Genomic DNA, 24355 nt, shown 5'->3' on the forward strand with positions numbered 1-24355 from the left:
CCTCCCAGATCCACTGTCAACTCTCTGCTCTCTCTAGTCTACAGTCCCCCTCCCAGATCCACTGTCAACTCTCTGCTCCTCTCTCTAGTCTACAGTCCCCCTCCCAGATCCACTGTCAACTCTCTGCTCTCTCTAGTCTACAGTCCCCCTCCCAGATCCACTGTCAACTCTCTGCTCTCTCTAGTCTACAGTCCCCCTCCCAGATCCACGGTCAACTCTCTGCTCTCTCTAGTCTACAGTCCCCCTCCCAGATCCACTGTCAACTCTCTGCTCTCTCTAGTCTACAGTCCCCCTCCCAGATCCACTGTCAACTCTCTGCTCTCTCTAGTCTACAGTCCCCCTCCCAGATCCACTGTCAACTCTCTGCTCTCTCTAGTCTACAGTCCCCCTCCCAGACCCACGGTCAACTCTCTGCTCTCTCTAGTCTACAGTCCCCCTCCCAGATCCACTGTCAACTCTCTGGTCTCTCTAGTCAACAGTCCCCCTCCCAGATCCACTGTCAACTCTCTGCTCTCTCTAGTCTACAGTCCCCCTCCCAGATCCACGGTCAACTCTATGCTCTCTCTCGTCTACAGTCCCCCTCCCAGATCCACTGTCAACTCTCTGCTCTCTCTAGTCTACAGTCCCCCTCCCAGACCCACTGTCAACTCTCTGCTCTCTCTCGTCTACAGTCCCCCTCCCAGATCCACTGTCAACTCTCTGCTCTCTCTAGTCTACAGTCCCCCTCCCAGATCCACTGTCAACTCTCTGCTCTCTCTAGTCTACAGTCCCCCTCCCAGACCCACTGTCAACTATCTGCTCTCTCTAGTCTATAGTCCCCCTCCCAGATCCACTGTCAACTCTCTGCTCTCTCTAGTCTACAGTCCCCCTCCCAGATCCACTGTCAACTCTCTGCTCTCTCTAGTCTACAGTCCCCCTCCCAGATCCACTGTCAACTCTCTGCTCTCTCTAGTCTACAGTCCCCCTCCTATATCCACTGTCAACTCTCTGCTCTCTCTAGTCTACAGTCGCCCTCCCAGATCCACTGTCAACTCTCTCCTCTCAATAGTCTACAGTCCCCCTCCCAGATCCACTGTCAACTCTCTGCTCTCTCTAGTCTACAGTCCCCCTCCCAGATCCACTGTCAACTCTCTGCTCTCTCTAGTCTACAGTCCCCCTCCCAGATCCACTGTCAACCCTCTGCTCTCTCTAGTCTACAGTCCCCCTCCCAGACCCACGGTAAACTCTCTGCTCTCTCTAGTCTACAGTCCCCCTCCCAGATCCACTGTCAACTCTCTGCTCTCTCTAGTCTACAGTCCCCCTCCCAGACCCACTGTCAACTCTCTGCTCTCTCTAGTCTACAGTCCCCCTCCCAGATCCACTGTCAACTCTCTGCTCCTCTCTAGCCTACAGTCCCCCTCCCAGACCAACGGTCAACTCTATGCTCTCTCTAGTCTACAGTCCCCCTCCCAGATCCACTGTCAACTCTCTGCTCTCTCTAGTCTACAGTCCCCCTCCCAGATCCACGGCCAACTCTCTGCTCTCTCTAGTCTACAGTCCCCCTCCCAGATCCACTGTCAACTCTCTGCTCTCTCTAGTCTACAGTCCCCCTCCCAGACCCACTGTCAACTCTCTGCTCTCTCTAGTCTACAGTCCCACTCCCAGATCCACTGTCAACTCTCTGCTCTCTCTAGTCTACAGTCCCCCTCCCAGATCCACTGTCAACTCTCTGCTCCTCTCTAGCCTACAGTCCCCCTCCCAGACCAACGGTCAACTCTATGGTCTCTCTAGTCTACAGTCCCCCTCCCAGATCCACTGTCAACTCTCTGCTCTCTCTAGTCTACAGTCCCCCTCCCAGATCGACGGTCAACTCTCTGCTCTCTCTAGTCTACAGTCCCCCTCCCAGATCCACTGTCAACTCTCTGCTCTCTCTAGTCTACAGTCCCCCTCCCAGACCCACTGTCAACTCTCTGCTCTCTCTAGTCTACAGTCCCACTCCCAGATCCACTGTCAACTCTCTGCTCCTCTCTAGCCTACGGTCCCCCTCCCAGACCCACTGTCAACTCTCTGCTCTCTCTAGTCTACAGTCCCACTCCCAGATCCACTGTCAACTCTCTGCTCCTCTCTCTAGCCTACAGTCCCCCTCCCAGATCCACTGTCAACTCTCTGCTCTCTCTAGTCTACAGTCCCCTCCCAGACCCACTGTCAACTCTCTGCTCTCTCTAGTCTACAGTCCCCCTCCCAGATCCACTGTCAACTCTCTGCTCCTCTCTAGCCTACAGTCCCCCTCCCAGACCCACGGTCAACTCTATGCTCTCTCTAGTCTACAGTCCCCCTCCCAGATCCACTGTCAACTCTCTGCTCTCTCTAGTCTACAGTCCCCCTCCCAGATCCACGGTCAACTCTCTGCTCTCTCTAGTCTACAGTCCCCCTCCCAGATCCACTGTCAACTCTCTGCTCTCTCTAGTCTACAGTCCTCCTCCCAGACCCACTGTCAACTCTCTGCTCTCTCTAGTCTACAGTCCCACTCCCAGATCCACTGTCAACTCTCTGCTCCTCTCTAGCCTACGGTCCCCCTCCCAGACCCACTGTCAACTCTCTGCTCTCTCTAGTCTACAGTCCCACTCCCAGATCCACTGTCAACTCTCTGCTCCTCTCTCTAGCCTACGGTCCCCCTCCCAGATCCACTGTCAACTCTCTGCTCCTCTCTCTAGCCTACGGTCCCCCTCCCAGATCCACTGTCAACTCTCTGCTCCTCTCTCTAGCCTACGGTCCCCTTCCCAGATCCACTGTCAACTCTCTGCTCCTCTCTCTAGCCTACGGTCCCCTTCCCAGATCCACTGTCAACTCTCTGCTCCTCTCTCTAGTCTACAGTCCCACTCCCAGATCCACTGTCAACTCTCTGCTCCTCTCTCTAGCCTACGGTCCCCTTCCCAGATCCACTGTCAACTCTCTGCTCCTCTCTCTAGTCTACAGTCCCACTCCCAGATCCACTGTCAACTCTCTGCTCCTCTCTCTAGCCTACGGTCCCCTTCCCAGATCCACTGTCAACTCTCTGCTCCTCTCTCTAGCCTACGGTCCCCTTCCCAGATCCACTGTCAACTCTCTGCTCCTCTCTCTAGCCTACGGTCCCCTTCCCAGAAGTTTCAACACATTCATATGAAGATGGTTGCTTTCCCTTTCTAATCTCTACATAACATGTTGACAAACACACTGTGGAATGTTATAACTTCAAATGTAGTATTTCTGTTTGAATAGTATTTTTTATACTCTATATTTATGTTTATCTGTCAATGAGTTTTCAGGACCAACCCCACTGCAAATAGACTAGGCTACATTCACTACGTAAGTCAGCTATTCTCAGATGCTATGTACGTGAAATATAAGTAAATGAATGTGGCTAAAAAATGAGCTCCTCTTTATTTATTTTATTTTACCTTTATTTAACTAGGCAAGTCAGTTAAGAACAAATTCTTATTTTCAATGACGGCCTACCGGGGAACAGTGGGTTAACTGCCTTGTTCAGGGGAACAGTGGAGTCTTGTTCAGGGGAACAGTGGGTTAACTGCCTTGTTCAGGGGAACAGTGGGTTAACTGCCTTGTTCAGGGGAACAGTGGGTTAACTGCCTTGTTCAGGGGAACAGTGGGTTAACTGCCTTGTTCAAGGAACAGTGGGTTAACTGCCTTGTTCAGGGGAACAGTGGGTTAACTGCCTGGTTCAGGGGAACAGTGGGTTAACAGCCTTGTTCAGGGGAACAGTGGGTTAACTGCCTGGTTCAGGGGGACAGTGGGTTAACTGCCTTGTTCAGGGGAACAGTGGGTTAACTGCCTTGTTCAGGGGAACAGTGGGTTAACTGCCTTGTTCAGGGGAACAGTGGGTTAACTGCCTTGTTCAGGGGAACAGTGGGTTAACTGCCTTGTTCAGGGGAACAGTGGGTTAACTGCCTTGTTCAAGGAACAGTGGGTTAACTGCCTTGTTCAGGGGAACAGTGGGTTAACTGCCTTGTTCAGGGGAACAGTGGGTTAACTGCCTTGTTCAGGGGAACAGTGGGTTAACTGCCTTGTTCAGGGGAACAGTGGGTTAACTGCCTTGTTCAGGGGAACAGTGGGTTAACTGCCTTGTTCAGGGAACAGTGGGTTAACTGCCTTGTTCAGGGAACAGTGGGTTAACTGCCTTGTTCAGGGGAACAGTGGGTTAACTGCCTTGTTCAGGGGAACAGTGGGTTAACTGCCTTGTTCAGGGGAACAGTGGGTTAACTGCCTGGTTCAGGGAACAGTGGGTTAACTGCCTGGTTCAGGGGAACAGTGGGTTAACAGCCTTGTTCAGGGGAACAGTGGGTTAACTGCCTGGTTCAGGGGGACAGTGGGTTAACTGCCTGGTTCAGGGGGACAGTGGGTTAACTGCCTTGTTCAGGGGAACAGTGGGTTAACTGCCTTGTTCAGGGGAACAGTGGGTTAACTGCCTTGTTCAGGGGAACAGTGGGTTAACTGCCTTGTTCAGGGGAACAGTGGGTTAACTGCCTGGTTCAGCGGAACAGTGGGTTAACTGCCTGGTTCAGGGGAACAGTGGGTTAACTGCCTGGTTCAGGGGAACAGTGGGTTAACTGCCTGGTTCAGGGGGACAGGTGGTTAACGACAGATTTGTACCTTAACTGCCCACTGCATATCTGCTTGTTTAACATATTTTGACGTGCGGTCGGCTGCTGGACACAAGCAGTTATCTAACCTCAGACACTGTCAGCGGTCTCCATGTTTTCTGTCCGTTTTATTCAAATGAAATCCTGGATCCTGGTTACAATGTTGAATTGACACTGACCTGCTGAGGGTGACAGCTTCTCATATCAGGTCAATATCGCCATCTACTGGACATTAAAGGTCAACGCCGTCTACTGCACCACAAATCAATCAAATCAAATGGAAATCATTTGTAAATGCCTCAAAGTAATGCATTTAAATGTGTATTGGATTAACGTGTCAACAAACATATACTTGATCATGAATAGCATCCGGTACAATGTCTGCATTTGATTTCACCAGCTGAGAAACGTGGTTTGTCATTCAACTAAAGGATCTCCAGGCTACCAGCGGAAAAACTAGTAGTATTTTACTGGGTGACTTTCACTTTTACTTCACTATTAAGGTATCTTTACTTTTACTCAAGTTTGGCAATTGGGTACTGTTTCCACCACTGACTCGAAGTCGTAAGATGTCCAGCTTGTTGCATAGGGAAATATCTGGACACTGTCCTGTTACCTCCATTTCCTCTCCTTCCTGCTCTGTTCCTCTCTTCCTGCTCATCTATCTATCTATCTATCTATCTATCTATCTATCTATCTATCTATCTATCTATCTATCTATCTATCTATCTAACAGGTGAAACACAGTACAGCCAGGTGTCTCAGTCCTGAGAGAGAGAGACAGAGAGAGAGAGAGAGACGGAGAGAGAACAGAGAGAGAGAACAGAGAGAGAGAGAGAACAGAGAGAGAGAGAGAACAGAGAGAGAGAGTTTCCCATCTCTGTGCACGTTGCTTAATATGTGGATTTTACATTTACTATATAGGCCTGAATCATAATCATGTAGCAGGACACGTCTCTCCTTTTCTGACACGACTGGAATATCCCCGATCCACAACAAATATTAGGCTACCTGGCTTGATCACATTTCTTTAGAGGTGTGGGCAGAATGTTTACATACCGAGCAGGGACATTGTTCACGGAATGCCGTGCCGAACACGGGCCACCGCGCATTCCGTCGACATTGATTGTCTATCGGAACAATTGAAAAGTAAATTTTCCCAACAGCCCTCACCTCGCCCAGTCAAAGGTCAACCATATCTCCAACGTAAATAGACCGGTAGCCTATGATAGTATGGGTAGGCTACAGTATTTCTGTGCAATAGGAGCATGACATCCTATCCTATTTCATCTCAAAGCCAAGGCAGGAGGCAGGAACACAATTGATAAACAAAACATAGACCAATTGCTGTTCTATGTGCTATACCATGCCCCTCCACCAGGAACACATTCCTATTATCACCTCCTCCACCAGGAACACAGTCCTATCATCACCCCCTCCACCAGGAACACAGTCCTGTCATCACCCCCTCCACCAGGAACACAGTCCTGTCATCACCTCCTCCACCAGGAACACAGTCCTATCATCACCCCCTCCACCAGGAACACAGTCCTATCATCACCCCCTCCACCAGGAACACAGTCCTGTCATCACCCCCTCCACCAGGAACACAGTCCTGTCATCACCCCCTCCACCAGGAACACAGTCCTATCATCAGCTCCTCCACCAGGAACACAGTCCTGTCATCAGCTCCTCCACCAGGAACACAGTCCTGTCATCACCCCCTCCACCAGGAACACAGTCCTGTCATCACCTCCTCCACCAGGAACACAGTCCTGTCATCACCCCCTCCACCAGGAACACAGTCCTGTCATCACCCCCTCCACCAGGAACACAGTCCTGTCATCACCTCCTCCACCAGGAACACAGTCCTGTCATCACCTCCTCAACCAGGAACACAGTCCTGTCATCACCCCCTCCACCAGGAACACAGTCCTATCATCACCCCTCTACCAGGAACACAGTCCTATCATCACCCCCTCTACCAGGAACACAGTCCTATCATCACCCCCTCCACCAGGAACACAGTCCTATCATCACCCCCTCCACCAGGAACACAGTCCTATCATCACCCCTCCACCAGGAACACATTCCTATCATCACCCCTCCACCAGGAACACAGTCCTGTCATCACCCCTCCACCAGGAACACAGTCCTGTCATCACCTCCTCCACCAGGAACACATTCCTATCATCACCTCCTCCACCAGGAACACATTCCTATCATCACCTCCTCCACCAGGAACACAGTCCTATCATCACCTCCTCCACCAGGAACACAGTCCTATCATCACCTCCTCCACCAGGAACACAGTCCTATCATCACCTCCTCCACCAGGAACACAGTCCTGTCATCACCTCCTCCACCAGGAACACAGTCCTGTCATCACCCCCTCCACCAGGAACACAGTCCTGTCATCACCTCCTCCACCAGGAACACAGTCCTATCATAACCTCCTCCACCAGGAACACAGTCCTGTCATCACCTCCTCCACCAGGAACACAGTCCTGTCATCACCTCCTCAACCAGGAACACAGTCCTGTCATCACCCCCTCCACCAGGAACACAGTCCTATCATCACCCCCTCTACCAGGAACACAGTCCTATCATCACCCCCTCTACCAGGAACACAGTCCTATCATCACCCCCTCCACCAGGAACACAGTCCTATCATCACCCCCTCCACCAGGAACACAGTCCTATCATCACCCCCTCCACCAGGAACACATTCCTATCATCACCCCCTCCACCAGGAACACAGTCCTGTCATCACCCCCTCCACCAGGAACACAGTCCTATCATCACCTCCTCCACCAGGAACACATTCCTATCATCACCTCCTCCACCAGGAACACATTCCTATCATCACCTCCTCCACCAGGAACACAGTCCTATCATCACCTCCTCCACCAGGAACACAGTCCTATCATCACCTCCTCCACCAGGAACACAGTCCTGTCATCACCCCCTCCACCAGGAACACAGTCCTGTCATCACCCCCTCCACCAGGAACACAGTCCTGTCATCACCTCCTCCACCAGGAACACAGTCCTGTCATCACCTCCTCCACCAGGAACACAGTCCTGTCATCACCCCCTCCACCAGGAACACAGTCCTGTCATCACCTCCTCCACCAGGAACACAGTCCTATCATAACCTCCTCCACCAGGAACACAGTCCTATCATCACCCCCTCCACCAGGAACACAGTCCTGGCATCACCCCCTCCACCAGGAACACATTCCTATCATCACCTCCTCCACCAGGAACACATTCCTATCATCACCTCCTCCACCAGGAACACAGTCCTATCATCACCTCCTCCACCAGGAACACAGTCCTATCATCACCTCCTCCACCAGGAACACAGTGCTATCATAACCTCCACCACCAGGAACACAGTCCTATCATCACCTCCTCCACCAGGAACACAGTCCTATCATCACCTCCTCCACCAGGAACACATTCCTATCATCACCTCCTCCACCAGGAACACAGTCCTATCATCACCTCCTCCACCAGGAACACAGTCCTATCATCACCTCCTCCACCAGGAACACAGTCCTATCATAACCTCCTCCACCAGGAACACAGTCCTGTCATCACCCCCTCCACCAGGAACACATTCCTGTCATCACCCCCTCCACCAGGAACACATTCCTATCATCACCTCCTCCACCAGGAACACATTCCCATCATCACCTCCTCCACCAGGAACACAGTCCTATCATCACCTCCTCCACCAGGAACACAGTCCTATCATAACCTCCACCACCAGGAACACAGTCCTATCATCACCTCCTCCACCAGGAACACAGTCCTATCATCACCTCCTCCACCAGGAACACATTCCTATCATCACCTCCTCCACCAGGAACACAGTCCTATCATCACCTCCTCCACCAGGAACACAGTCCTATCATAACCTCCTCCACCAGGAACACAGTCCTGTCATCACCTCCTCCACCAGGAACACAGTCCTATCATCACCCCCTCCACCAGGAACACAGTCCTATCATCACCCCCTCCACCAGGAACACAGTCCTGTCATCACCTCCTCCACCAGGAACACAGTCCTATCATCACCTCCTCCACCAGGAACACAGTCCTATCATCACCTCCTCCACCAGGAACACAGTCCTATCATAACCTCCTCCACCAGGAACACAGTCCTGTCATCACATCCTCCACCAGGAACACAGTCCTATCATCACCCCTCCACCAGGAACACAGTCCTGTCATCACCCCTCCACCAGGAACACAGTCCTGTCATCACCCCCTCCACCAGGAACACAGTCCTGTCATCACCTCCTCCACCAGGAACACAGTCCTGTCATCACCCCCTCCACCAGGAACACATTCCTATCATCACCTCCTCCACCAGGAACACAGTCCTGTCATCACCTCCTCCACCAGGAACACAGTCCTATCATCACCCCCTCCACCAGGAACACAGTCCTGTCATCACCTCCTCCACCAGGAACACAGTCCTGTCATCACCCCCTCCACCAGGAACACATTCCTATCATCACCTCCTCCACCAGGAACACAGTCCTGTCATCACCTCCTCCACCAGGAACACAGTCCTATCATCACCCCCTCCACCAGGAACACAGTCCTGTCATCACCCCCTCCACCAGGAACACAGTCCTGTCATCACCCCCTCCACCAGGAACACATTCCTATCATCACCCCCTCCACCAGGAACACAGTCCTATCATCACCCCCTCCACCAGGAACACAGTCCTGTCATCACCCCCTCTACCAGGAACACAGTCCTGTCATCACCCCCTCCACCAGGAACACATTCCTATCATCACCTCCTCCACCAGGAACACATTCCTATCATCACCTCCTCCACCAGGAACACAGTCCTATCATAACCTCCTCCACCAGGAACACAGTCCTGTCATCACATCCTCCACCAGGAACACAGTCCTATCATCACCCCCTCCACCAGGAACACAGTCCTGTCATCACCCCCTCCACCAGGAACACAGTCCTGTCATCACCTCCTCCACCAGGAACACAGTCCTGTCATCACCCCCTCCACCAGGAACACATTCCTATCATCACCTCCTCCACCAGGAACACAGTCCTGTCATCACCTCCTCCACCAGGAACACAGTCCTATCATCACCCCCTCCACCAGGAACACAGTCCTGTCATCACCTCCTCCACCAGGAACACAGTCCTGTCATCACCCCCTCCACCAGGAACACATTCCTATCATCACCTCCTCCACCAGGAACACAGTCCTGTCATCACCTCCTCCACCAGGAACACAGTCCTGTCATCACCTCCTCCACCAGGAACACAGTCCTATCATCACCCCCTCCACCAGGAACACATTCCTATCATCACCCCCTCCACCAGGAACACAGTCCTATCATCACCCCCTCCACCAGGAACACAGTCCTGTCATCACCCCCTCTACCAGGAACACAGTCCTGTCATCACCCCCTCCACCAGGAACACATTCCTATCATCACCTCCTCCACCAGGAACACATTCCTATCATCACCTCCTCCACCAGGAACACAGTCCTATCATCACCTCCTCCACCAGGAACACAGTCCTATCATAACCTCCACCACCAGGAACACAGTCCTATCATCACCTCCTCCACCAGGAACACAGTCCTATCATCACCTCCTCCACCAGGAACACAGTCCTATCATCACCTCCTCCACCAGGAACACAGTCCTATCATCACCTCCTCCACCAGGAACACAGTCCTATCATCACCTCCTCCACCAGGAACACAGTCCTATCATAACCTCCTCCACCAGGAACACAGTCCTGTCATCACCTCCTCCACCAGGAACACAGTCCTATCATCACCCCCTCCACCAGGAACACAGTCCTATCATCACCCCCTCCACCAGGAACACAGTCCTGTCATCACCTCCTCCACCAGGAACACAGTCCTATCATCACCTCCTCCACCAGGAACACAGTCCTATCATCACCTCCTCCACCAGGAACACAGTCCTGTCATCACCCCCTCCACCAGGAACACAGTCCTGTCATCACCCCCTCCACCAGGAACACAGTCCTGTCATCACCCCCTCCACCAGGAACACATTCCTATCATCACCCCCTCCACCAGGAACACAGTCCTATCATCACCCCCTCCACCAGGAACACAGTCCAGTCATCACCCCCTCTACCAGGAACACAGTACTGTCATCACCCCCTCTACCAGGAACACAGTCCTGTCATCACCCCCTCCACCAGGAACACATTCCTATCATCACCCCCTCCACCAGGAACACAGTCCTATCATCACCCCCTCCACCAGGAACACAGTCCTGTCATCACCCCCTCTACCAGGAACACAGTCCTATCATCACACCCTCCACCAGGAACACAGTCCTATCATCACCTCCTCCACCAGGAACACAGTCCTGTCATCACCCCCTCCACCAGGAACACAGTCCTATCATCACACCCTCCACCAGGAACACAGTCCTATCATCACCTCCTCCACCAGGAACACAGTCCTATCATCACCCCCTCCACCAGGAACACAGTCCTGTCATCACCCCCTCCACCAGGAACACAGTCCTGTCATCACCCCCTCTACCAGGAACACAGTCCTGTCATCACCCCCTCTACCAGGAACACAGTCCTGTCATCACACCCTCCACCAGGAACACAGTCCTATCATCACCTCCTCCACCAGGAACACAGTCCTATCATCACCCCCTCCACCAGGAACACAGTCCTATCATCACCCCCTCCACCAGGAACACAGTCCAGTCATCACCCCCTCTACCAGGAACACAGTCCTGTCATCACCCCCTCTACCAGGAACACAGTCCTGTCATCACACCCTCCACCAGGAACACAGTCCTGTCATCACCCCCTCCACCAGGAACACAGTCCTGTCATCACCTCCTCCACCAGGAACACAGTCCTGTCATCACCCCCTCCACCAGGAACACAGTCCTATCATCACCCCCTCCACCAGGAACACAGTCCTGTCATCACCCCCTCCACCAGGAGGAGTAAACAACAGGGGGAGGAGGGGCTGATCTTAGTAAACAACAGGGGGAGGGGGCTGATCCTAGTAAACAACAGGGGGAGGGGGCTGATCCTAGTAAACAACAGGGGGAGGGAGGGGGCTGATCCTAGTAAACAACAGGAGGAGGGGCTGATCCTAGTAAACAACAGGAGGAGGGGCTGATCCTAGTAAACAACAGGAGGAGGGGGCTGATCCTAGTAAACAACAGGAGGAGGGGGCTGATCCTAGTAAACAACAGGAGGAGGGGCTGATCCTAGTAAACAACAGGAGGAGGGGGCTGATCCTAGTAAACAACAGGAGGAGGGGGCTGATCCTAGTAAACAACAGGAGGAGGGGCTGATCCTAGTAAACAACAGGAGGAGGGGGCTGATCCTAGTAAACAACAGGGGGGGGGAGGTGGCTGATCCTAGTAAACAACAGGAGGAGGGGGCTGATCCTAGTAAACAACAGGAGGAGGGGGCTGATCCTAGTAAACAACAGGAGGAGGGGGCTGATCCTAGTAAACAACAGGAGGAGGGGGCTGATCCTAGTAAACAACAGGAGGAGGGGGCTGATCCTAGTAAACAACAGGAGGAGGGGGCTGATCCTAGTAAACAACAGGAGGAGGGGGGGGGCTGATCCTAGTAAACAACAGGAGGAGGGGGCTGATCCTAGTAAACAACAGGAGGAGGGGGCTGATCCTAGTAAACAACAGGAGGAGGGGGCTGATCCTAGTAAACAACAGGAGGAGGGGGCTGATCCTAGTAAACAACAGGGGGGGGGCTGATCCTAGTAAACAACAGGAGGAGGGGGGCTGATCCTATTAAACAACAGGGGGAGGGGGCTGATCCTAGTAAACAACAGGGGGAGGGGGCTGATCCTAGTAAACAACAGGGGGAGGGGCTGATCCTAGTAAACAACAGGGGGAGGGGGCTGATCCTAGTAAACAACAGGGGAGGGGGCTGATCCTAGTAAACAACAGGGGGGGGGGGCTGATCCTAGTAAACAACAGGGGGGGGGGCTGATCCTAGTAAACAACAGGGGGAGGGATGGGCTGATCCTAGTAAACAACAGGGGAGGGATGGGCTGATCCTAGTAAACAACAGGGGAGGGGCTGATCCTAGTAAACAACAGGGGGAGGGGGCTGATCCTAGTAAACAACAGGGGGGGGGCTGATCCTAGTAAACAACAGGGGGAGGGGGCTGATCCTAGTAAACAACAGGGGGAGGGGGGCTGATCCTAGTAAACAACAGGGGAGGGGGGCTGATCCTAGTAAACAACAGGGGAGGGGGGCTGATCTAGTAAACAACAGGGGGGGGCTGAGGGGGGGGCTGATCCTAGTAAACAACAGGGGAGGGAGGGGCTGATCCTAGTAAACAACAGGGGAGGGGGCTGATCCTAGTAAACAACAGGAGGAGGGGCTGATCCTCCTAGTAAACAACAGGGGAGGGGGCTGATCCTAGTAAACAACAGGGGGAGGGGGCTGATCCTAGTAAACAACAGGGGAGGGGGAGGGGCTGATCCTAGTAAACAACAGGGGAGGGGGCTGATCCTAGTAAACAACAGGGGAGGGGGGGCTGATCCTAGTAAACAACAGGGGGGGAGGGGGCTGATCCTAGTAAACAACAGGAGGAGGGGGGCTGATCCTAGTAAACAACAGGGGGGGGGCTGAGGGGGGGGCTGATCCTAGTAAACAACAGGGGGAGGGGGCTGATCCTAGTAAACAACAGGGGGAGGGGGCTGATCCTAGTAAACAACAGGAGGAGGGGGCTGATCCTAGTAAACAACAGGGGAGGGGCTGATCCTAGTAAACAACAGGGGAGGGGCTGATCCTAGTAAACAACAGGGGAGGGGGCTGATCCTAGTAAACAACAGGGGGAGGGGGCTGATCCTAGTAAACAACAGGGGAGGGAGGGGCTGATCCTAGTAAACAACAGGGGGGGGGGAGGGGGCTGATCCTAGTAAACAACAGGGGAGGGGGCTGATCCTAGTAAACAACAGGGGGGGGGGGGGCTGATCCTAGTAAACAACAGGGGGCTGAGGGGGAGGGGCTGATCCTAGTAAACAACAGGGGAGGGAGGGGCTGATCCTAGTAAACAACAGGGGAGGGGGCTGATCCTAGTAAACAACAGGGGGAGGGGCTGATCCTAGTAAACAACAGGAGGAGGGGGCTGATCCTAGTAAACAACAGGGGAGGGGCTGATCCTAGTAAACAACAGGGGAGGGGCTGATCCTAGTAAACAACAGGGGAGGGGGGCTGATCCTAGTAAACAACAGGGGAGGGGGGGGAGGGGCTGATCCTAGTAAACAACAGGAGGAGGGGGCTGATCCTAGTAAACAACAGGGGAGGGGGCTGATCCTAGTAAACAACAGGAGGAGGGGGCTGATCCTAGTAAACAACAGGGGAGGGGGCTGATCCTAGTAAACAACAGGGGAGGGGGGCTGATCCTAGTAAACAACAGGGGAGGAGGGGCTGATCCTAGTAAACAACAGGGGGAGGGGGCTGATCCTAGTAAACAACAGGGGGCTGAGGGGGCTGATCCTAGTAAACAACAGGGGAGGGGGCTGATCCTAGTAAACAACAGGGGAGGGGCTGATCCTAGTAAACAACAGGGGAGGGGGGGGCTGATCCTAGTAAACAACAGGGGAGGGGGGGCTGATCCTAGTAAACAACAGGAGGAGGGGGCTGATCCTAGTAAACAACAGGGGAGGGGCTGATCCTAGTAAACAACAGGAGGAGGGGGCTGATCCTAGTAAACAACAGGGGGAGGGGGCTGATGATCCTAGTAAACAACAGGGGAGGGGCTGATCCTAGTAAACAACAGGGGAGGGGGCTGATCCTAGTAAACAACAGGGGAGGGGGCTGATCCTAGTAAACAACAGGGGAGGGGGGCTGATCCTAGTAAACAACAGGGGAGGGGGGCTGATCCTAGTAAACAACAGGGGAGGGGGCTGATCCTAGTAAACAACAGGGGGAGGGGGCTGATCCTAGTAAACAACAGGGGGAGGGGGGGCTGATCCTAGTAAACAACAGGGGGAGGGGGCTGATCCTAGTAAACAACAGGGGAGGGGGCTGATCCTAGTAAACAACAGGGGAGGGGGCTGATCCTAGTAAACAACAGGGGGGGGGGGCTGATCCTAGTAAACAACAGGGGGGGGGGGGCTGATCCTAGTAAACAACAGGGGGAGGGGGCTGGTAAACAACAGGGGAGGGGGGGGGCTGATCCTAGTAAACAACAGGGGGAGGGGGCTGATCCTAGTAAACAACAGGGGGAGGGGCTGATCCTAGTAAACAACAGGGGGGGGGGGCTGATCCTAGTAAACAACAGGGGGAGGGGGGGCTGATCCTAGTAAACAACAGGGGGAGGGGGGGGCTGATCCTAGTAAACAACAGGGGGAGGGGGCTGATCCTAGTAAACAACAGGGGTGGGGGGCTGATCCAAGTAAACAACAGGGGGAGGGGGGGCTGATCCTAGTAAACAACAGGGGGGGGGGAGGGGGCTGATCCTAGTAAACAACAGGGGAGGGGCTGATCCTAGTAAACAACAGGGGAGGGGCTGATCCTAGTAAACAACAGGGGAGGGGGCTGATCCTAGTAAACAACAGGGGAGGGGCTGATCCTAGTAAACAACAGGGGAGGGGGCTGATCCTAGTAAACAACAGGGGAGGGGGCTGATCCTAGTAAACAACAGGGGGAGGGGGGATCTGATCCTAGTAAACAACAGGGGAGGGGGGCTGATCCTAGTAAACAACAGGGGAGGGGGCTGATCCTAGTAAACAACAGGGGAGGGGGGGCTGATCCTAGTAAACAACAGGGGAGGGGGGCTGATCCTAGTAAACAACAGGGGGAGGGGGGGCTGATCCTAGTAAACAACAGGGGAGGGGCTGATCCTAGTAAACAACAGGGGGAGGGGGCTGATCCTAGTAAACAACAGGGGAGGGGCTGATCCTAGTAAACAACAGGGGGGGGGGGCTGATCCTAGTAAACAACAGGGGAGGGGGGCTGATCCTAGTAAACAACAGGGGAGGGGGCTGATCCTAGTAAACAACAGGGGAGGGGCTGATCCTAGTAAACAACAGGGGGAGGGGCTGATCCTAGTAAACAACAGGGGAGGGGGCTGATCCTAGTAAACAACAGGGGAGGGGGCTGATCCTAGTAAACAACAGGGGAGGGGCTGATCCTAGTAAACAACAGGGGAGGGGGCTGATCCTAGTAAACAACAGGGGAGGGGGCTGATCCTAGTAAACAACAGGGGAGGGGGCTGATCCTAGTAAACAACAGGGGAGGGGCTGATCCTAGTAAACAACAGGGGGGGGCTGATCCTAGTAAACAACAGGGGAGGGGGGATCCTAGTAAACAACAGGGGGGGGGCTGATCCTAGTAAACAACAGGGGAGGGGGCTGATCCTAGTAAACAACAGGGGAGGGGGCTGATCCTAGTAAACAACAGGGGAGGGGGCTGATCCTAGTAAACAACAGGGGGAGGGGGAGGGGCTGATCCTAGTAAACAACAGGGGAGGGGGCTGATCCTAGTAAACAACAGGGGAGGGGGCTGATCCTAGTAAACAACAGGGGAGGGGGCTGATCCTAGTAAACAACAGGGGGAGGGGCTGATCCTAGTAAACAACAGGGGAGGGGCTGATCCTAGTAAACAACAGGGGAGGGGGCTGATCCTAGTAAACAACAGGGGAGGGGGGCTGATCCTAGTAAACAACAGGGGGGGCTGATCCTAGTAAACAACAGGGGAGGGGCTGATCCTAGTAAACAACAGGGGGAGGGGGCTGATCCTAGTAAACAACAGGGGAGGGGGGGCTGATCCTAGTAAACAACAGGGGAGGGGGCTGATCCTAGTAAACAACAGGGGAGGGGGCTGATCCTAGTAAACAACAGGGGAGGGGGGGCTGATCCTAGTAAACAACAGGGGAGGGGGCTGATCCTAGTAAACAACAGGGGAGGGAGGGGGCTGATCCTAGTAAACAACAGGGGAGGGGGCTGATCCTAGTAAACAACAGGGGAGGGGGCTGATCCTAGTAAACAACAGGGGAGGGGGGGGGAGGGGCTGATCCTAGTAAACAACAGGGGGAGGGGGCTGATCCTAGTAAACAACAGGGGAGGGGCTGATCCTAGTAAACAACAGGGGAGGGGCTGATCCTAGTAAACAACAGGGGAGGGGGCTGATCCTAGTAAACAACAGGGGGGGGGCTGATCCTAGTAAACAACAGGGGGGGGGGGCTGATCCTAGTAAACAACAGGGGGCTGATCCTAGGGGGGGGGCTGATCCTAGTAAACAACAGGGGGGGGGGGCTGATCCTAGTAAACAACAGGGGGGGGGGGCTGATCCTAGTAAACAACAGGGGGGGGGCTGATCCTAGTAAACAACAGGGGAGGGGCTGATCCTAGTAAACAACAGGGGAGGGGGGGGCTGATCCTAGTAAACAACAGGGGAGGGGGGGCTGATCCTAGTAAACAACAGGGGAGGGGGGCAGGGGAGGGGCTGATCCTAGTAAACAACAGGGGAGGGGCTGATCCTAGTAAACAACAGGGGAGGGGGCTGATCCTAGTAAACAACAGGGGAGGGGCTGATCCTAGTAAACAACAGGGGAGGGGGCTGATCCTAGTAAACAACAGGGGAGGGGGCTGATCCTAGTAAACAACAGGGGGAGGGGCTGATCCTAGTAAACAACAGGGGAGGGGCTGATCCTAGTAAACAACAGGGGAGGGGCTGATCCTAGTAAACAACAGGGGAGGGGCTGATCCTAGTAAACAACAGGGGAGGGGGCTGATCCTAGTAAACAACAGGGGGAGGGGGCTGATCCTAGTAAACAACAGGGGAGGGGGGCTGATCTAGTAAACAACAGGGGAGGGGGCTGATCCTAGTAAACAACAGGGGAGGGGCTGATCCTAGTAAACAACAGGGGAGGGGCTGATCCTAGTAAACAACAGGGGAGGGGGCTGATCCTAGTAAACAACAGGGGAGGGGCTGATCCTAGTAAACAACAGGGGGAGGGGCTGATCCTAGTAAACAACAGGGGGGCTGATCCTAGTAAACAACAGGGGGAGGGGGCTGATCCTAGTAAACAACAGGGGAGGGGGCTGATCCTAGTAAACAACAGGGGAGGGGGGGCTGATCCTAGTAAACAACAGGGGAGGGGGCTGATCCTAGTAAACAACAGGGGGGGGGCTGATCCTAGTAAACAACAGGGGAGGGGGCTGATCCTAGTAAACAACAGGGGAGGGGCTGATCCTAGTAAACAACAGGGGAGGGGCTGATCCTAGTAAACAACAGGGGAGGGGGCTGATCCTAGTAAACAACAGGGGAGGGGGCTGATCCTAGTAAACAACAGGGGGAGGGGGATCTGATCCTAGTAAACAACAGGGGAGGGGGCTGATCCTAGTAAACAACAGGGGAGGGGGGCTGATCCTAGTAAACAACAGGGGAGGGGCTGATCCTAGTAAACAACAGGGGAGGGGGCTGATCCTAGTAAACAACAGGGGGAGGGGGGCTGATCCTAGTAAACAACAGGGGGAGGGGGCTGATCCTAGTAAACAACAGGGGGAGGGGCTGATCCTAGTAAACAACAGGGGGAGGGGGCTGATCCTAGTAAACAACAGGGGGGGGGGGCTGATCCTAGTAAACAACAGGGGGAGGGGGCTGATCCTAGTAAACAACAGGGGAGGGGGGCTGATCCTAGTAAACAACAGGGGAGGGGACTGATCTTAGTAAACAACAGGGGGAGGGGCTGATCCTAGTAAACAACAGGGGAGGGGCTGATCCTAGTAAACAACAGGGGAGGGGGCTGATCCTAGTAAACAACAGGGGAGGGGCTGATCCTAGTAAACAACAGGGGAGGGGATCTGATCCTAGTAAACAACAGGGGGAGGGGGCTGATCCTAGTAAACAACAGGGGAGGGGGGCTGATCCTAGTAAACAACAGGGGAGGGGGGGGGGCTGATCCTAGTAAACAACAGGGGAGGGGCTGATCCTAGTAAACAACAGGGGAGGGGCTGATCCTAGTAAACAACAGGGGAGGGGGCTGAGGGGGAGGGGGCTGATCCTAGTAAACAACAGGGGAGGGGCTGATCCTAGTAAACAACAGGGGAGGGGCTGATCCTAGTAAACAACAGGGGAGGGGCTGATCCTAGTAAACAACAGGGGAGGGGCTGATCCTAGTAAACAACAGGGGAGGGGTCTGGGGGGGGGGGGGGCTGATCCTAGTAAACAACAGGGGGAGGGGCTGATCCTAGTAAACAACAGGGGAGGGGGGCTGATCCTAGTAAACAACAGGGGAGGGGCTGATCCTAGTAAACAACAGGGGAGGGGCTGATCCTAGTAAACAACAGGGGAGGGGCTGATCCTAGTAAACAACAGGGGAGGGGCTGATCCTAGTAAACAACAGGGGAGGGGCTGATCCTAGTAAACAACAGGGGAGGGGGCTGATCCTAGTAAACAACAGGGGAGGGGGCTGATCCTAGTAAACAACAGGGGAGGGGGGTAAACAACAGGGGAGGGGGCTGATCCTAGTAAACAACAGGGGAGGGGGCTGATCCTAGTAAACAACAGGGGAGGGGGCTGATCTGAGGGGCTGATCCTAGTAAACAACAGGGGAGGGGCTGATCCTAGTAAACAACAGGGGAGGGGGGGCTGATCCTAGTAAACAACAGGGGAGGGGCTGATCCTAGTAAACAACAGGGGAGGGGGCTGATCCTAGTAAACAACAGGGGAGGGGGCTGATCCTAGTAAACAACAGGGGAGGGGCTGATCCTAGTAAACAACAGGGGGGGGGCTGATCCTAGTAAACAACAGGGGGAGGGGCTGATCCTAGTAAACAACAGGGGGAGGGGCTGATCCTAGTAAACAACAGGGGGAGGGGGCTGATCCTAGTAAACAACAGGGGGAGGGGCTGATCCTAGTAAACAACAGGGGGGGGGCTGATCCTAGTAAACAACAGGGGAGGGGCTGATCCTAGTAAACAACAGGGGAGGGGGCTGATCCTAGTAAACAACAGGGGAGGGGCTGATCCTAGTAAACAACTGATCCTAGTAAACAACAGGGGAGGGGGCTGATCCTAGTAAACAACAGGGGAGGGCTGATCCTAGTAAACAACAGGGGGGGGGGCTGATCCTAGTAAACAACAGGGGGAGGGGCTGATCCTAGTAAACAACAGGGGAGGGGCTGATCCTAGTAAACAACAGGGGGAGGGGGCTGATCCTAGCAAACAACAGGGGGAGGGGGCTGATCCTAGTAAACAACAGGGGAGGGGGCTGATCCTAGTAAACAACAGGGGAGGGGCTGATCCTAGTAAACAGGGGGAGGGGGCAGGGGAGGGGGCTGATCCTAGTAAACAACAGGGGAGGGGGGCTGATCCTAGTAAACAACAGGGGGAGGGGCTGATCCTAGTAAACAACAGGGGGAGGGGCTGATCCTAGTAAACAACAGGGGAGGGGCTGATCCTAGTAAACAACAGGGGAGGGGCTGATCCTAGTAAACAACAGGGGAGGGGGCTGATCCTAGTAAACAACAGGGGAGGGGGGGATCTGTAAACAACAGGGGAGGGGGCTGAAAAACAACAGGGGAGGGGGGGCTGATCCTAGTAAACAACAGGGGAGGGGGCTGATCCTAGTAAACAACAGGGGGGGGGCTGATCCTAGTAAACAACAGGGGAGGGGGCTGATCCTAGTAAACAACAGGGGAGGGGCTGATCCTAGTAAACAACAGGGGAGGGGGCTGATCCTAGTAAACAACAGGGGAGGGGCTGATCCTAGTAAACAACAGGGGAGGGGCTGATCCTAGTAAACAACAGGGGAGGGGCTGATCCTAGTAAACAACAGGGGGAGGGGCTGATCCTAGTAAACAACAGGGGGAGGGGGCTGATCCTAGTAAACAACAGGGGAGGGGCTGATCCTAGTAAACAACAGGGGAGGGGCTGATCCTAGTAAACAACAGGGGGAGGGGCTGATCCTAGTAAACAACAGGGGAGGGGGCTGATCCTAGTAAACAACAGGGGAGGGGGGCTGATCCTAGTAAACAACAGGGGAGGGGGCTGATCCTAGTAAACAACAGGGGAGGGGCTGATCCTAGTAAACAACAGGGGAGGGGGCTGATCCTAGTAAACAACAGGGGAGGGGGCTGATCCTAGTAAACAACAGGGGAGGGGCTGATCCTAGTAAACAACAGGGGAGGGGGCTGATCCTAGTAAACAACAGGGGAGGGGCTGATCCTAGTAAACAACAGGGGAGGGGGCTGATCCTAGTAAACAACAGGGGGAGGGGCTGATCCTAGTAAACAACAGGGGAGGGGGCTGATCCTAGTAAACAACAGGGGAGGGGCTGATCCTAGTAAACAACAGGGGAGGGGGCTGATCCTAGTAAACAACAGGGGAGGGGCTGATCCTAGAAACAACAGGGGGAGGGGCTGATCCTAGTAAACAACAGGGGGAGGGGCTGATCCTAGTAAACAACAGGGGAGGGGCTCCTAGTAAACAACAGGGGAGGGGCTGATCCTAGTAAACAACAGGGGAGGGGGCTGATCCTAGTAAACAACAGGGGAGGGGCTGATCCTAGTAAACAACAGGGGGAGGGGGCTGATCCTAGTAAACAACAGGGGGGGGGCTGATCCTAGTAAACAACAGGGGAGGGGCTGATCCTAGTAAACAACAGGGGAGGGGCTGATCCTAGTAAACAACAGGGGGGGGGCTGATCCTAGTAAACAACAGGGGAGGGGCTGATCTGAAACAACAGGGAGGGGCTCCTAGTAAACAACAGGGGAGGGGCTGATCCTAGTAAACAACAGGGGAGGGGGGGCTGATCCTAGTAAACAACAGGGGAGGGGCTGATCCTAGTAAACAACAGGGGAGGGGCTGATCCTAGTAAACAACAGGGGGAGGGGCTGATCCTAGAAACAACAGGGGAGGGGCTAGTAAACAACAGGGGGAGGGGCTGATCCTAGTAAACAACAGGGGAGGGGCTGATCCTAGTAAACAACAGGGGAGGGGCTGATCCTAGTAAACAACAGGGGAGGGGCTGATCCTAGTAAACAACAGGGGAGGGGGGCTGATCCTAGTAAACAACAGGGGAGGGGATCCTAGTAAACTGATCCTAGTAAACAACAGGGGAGGGGCTGATCCTAGGGGAGGGGGCTAAACAACAGGGGAGGGGCTGATCCTAGTAAACAACAGGGGAGGGGGGCTGATCCTAGTAAACAACAGGGGGGGGCTGAGTAAACAACAGGGGAGGGGCTGATCCTAGTAAACAACAGGGGGAGGGGCTGATCCTAGTAAACAACAGGGGAGGGGCTGATCCTAGTAAACAACAGGGGAGGGGGCTGATCCTAGTAAACAACAGGGGAGGGCTGATCCTAGTAAACAACCTATAAAACAACAGGAATGTGAACTGAACTGAAATAACAGACAGCTACAAATATGAAAATACATTCAGAGAGAAGAGACAGGATAGAAGAGAGAGAGAGAGAGAGAGAGAGAGAGAGAGAGAGAGAGAGAGAGAGAAAGAGAGAGGAGAGGAGAGGAGAGGAGAGAAGAGCAGTGAGGCGTGAGGCGAGAGGCGAGAGGCGAGAAGAGAGAGAGAAAGAGAGCGGAGAGAAGAGGAGAGTAGAGAGAGAAGAAAGAAGAGAGGAAAGAGGCGAGAGGAGAGAAAGAGAGGAGAGAGAGGAGAGAAAGAGAGAGAGAGGAGAGAAAGAAAGAGAGAGTAGATTGTAAGACAAGAGGAGGAAGAGAAAGTTAGCAGCAGATTTCTGGCTACAAACACACCTTAGCCCAGGTAGCTATATTCTACATTACAGTTAACCTTGTTACCTGGTGATGCCATGCTCTACTCTGTTAAAAAAAACGTCAAAGTGGAGATACTTCAGGTCGTCTGTGTGTTGTCGTCTGTGTGTTGTCCGAATCCCCAGGCAGGTAGGTCCGAGTGTAGCTGTGCTCTCTCTCTCTCTCCCCCTTATACACCCCTCTATCCCTCACTTCTTCCTCCCTCCCTGATGGATGGTTTTGCATAGAGCTTGTCTACCGCTCTACATCACAACAATGATTGGGAGAGAAGGGGGTTTTTTGCATGTGAGAGGAAAGTGACAATGACAGGAGATGGATGATGGAGAGAGAGGACTTCCTCTTCATGTCTACCCTACGGCGAAGACAAAACATCCTATGTATTGGGCTAACAGCGATTATCAATAACACACTATACTGTAGATTCAACAAGCCTACTCTATGAAGAAGTATATCCTATACATTCGATATACAGCTTTGTCTCTACCTGATAGGTCCATTAAACAGCTTTGTCTCTACCTGATAGGTTCATTAAACAGCTTTGTCTCTACCTGATAGGTCCATTAAACAGCTTTGCCTCTACCTGATAGGTTCATTAAACAGCTTTGCCTCTACCTGATAGGTCCATTAAACAGCTTTGCCTCTACCTGATAGGTTCATTAAACAGCTTTGCCTCTACCTGATAGGTCCATTAAACAGCTTTCCCTCTACCTGATAGGTCCATTTAACAGCTTTGCCTCTACCTGATAGGTTCATTAAACAGCTTTGCCTCTATCTGATAGGTCCATTAAACAGCTTTGTCTCTACCTGATAGGTCCATTAAACAGCTTTGTCTCTACCTTACAGATTTTACAAACCAAGTCTCTCTGAATATCACACATGCATACAGTATTGTCCCTGGCCATCCTGTTGGCCACCCTGCTGGCCACCCTGCTGGTCACCCTGCTGGTCACCCTGCTGGCCATCCTGCTGGCCACCCTACAGAGAGAAGGTGTCTCTAACAGTTACCATCTGCTACGCGATCTCACTCACCATCCAACGAGCCAAGGGACCGTTAGAAAATAGCCTCACTCTATACCACCACAGGGTTCCACTGAAAAGTCTTCCTCTGTTCTTCATCAACAGTTCCGTAGAACACCATCACTGAAAGGTCTTCCTCTGTTCTTCATCAACAGTTACGTAGAACACCATCACTGAAAGGTCTTCCTTCCTCTGTTCTTCATCAACAGTTCCATAGAACACCATCACTGAAAGGTCTTCCTCTGTTCTTCATCAACAGTTCCATAGAACACCATCACTGAAAGGTCTTCCTCTCTTCTTCATCAACAGTTCCGTAGAACACCATCACTGAAAGGTCTTCCTCTGTTCTTCATCAACAGTTCCGTAGAACACCATCACTGAAAGGTCTTCCTTCCTCTGTTCTTCATCAACAGTTCCGTAGAACACCATCACTGAAAGGTCTTCCTCTGTTCTTCATCAACAGTTACGTAGAACACCATCACTGAAAGGTCTTCCTCTGTTCTTCATCAACAGTTCACGAAAGGTCTTCCTCTGTTCTTCATCAACAGAAACACCATCACTGAAAGGTCTTCCTCTGTTCTTCATCAACAGTTACGTAGAACACCATCACTGAAAGGTCTTCCTCTGTTCTTCATCAACAGTTCCGTAGAACACCATCACTGAAAGGTCTTCCTTCCTCTGTTCTTCATCAACAGTTACGTAGAACACCATCACTGAAAGGTCTTCCTCTGTTCTTCATCAACAGTTCCGTAGAACACCATCACTGAAAGGTCTTCCTCTGTTCTTCATCAACAGTTCCATAGAACACCATCACTGAAAGGTCACCATCACTGAAAGGTCTTCCTCTCTTCTTCATCAACAGTTCCGTAGAACACCATCACTGAAAGGTCTTCCTCTCTTCTTCATCAACAGTTCCGTAGAACACCATCACTG

At 53.2% G+C, this 24355-nt stretch overlaps 1 protein-coding gene across 4 annotated transcripts in view; it reads right to left on the bottom strand.

Moving 5' to 3' along the window:
- The window catches only part of LOC127912164 (epidermal growth factor receptor kinase substrate 8-like protein 2), a 161682-nt gene that overhangs the window by 66285 nt on the left and 71042 nt on the right, over window positions 1-24355 (bottom strand). Inside the window, exon 1 of one of the 4 annotated variants that reach the window (XM_052481056.1) lies at window positions 22433-22587. The exons of the other annotated variants lie outside the window; for them this stretch is intronic. Coding sequence (XP_052337016.1) covers window positions 22433-22445 — 13 coding nt within the window. The 5' untranslated portion in view covers window positions 22446-22587. Of the gene's footprint in view, window positions 1-22432; window positions 22588-24355 lie in introns of those variants that run through there. 4 annotated transcript variants of the gene reach the window in all.

The sequence above is a fragment of the Oncorhynchus keta genome, chromosome 26, assembly GCF_023373465.1.
Source record: "Oncorhynchus keta strain PuntledgeMale-10-30-2019 chromosome 26, Oket_V2, whole genome shotgun sequence".
Lineage (NCBI taxonomy): Eukaryota > Metazoa > Chordata > Actinopteri > Salmoniformes > Salmonidae > Oncorhynchus > Oncorhynchus keta.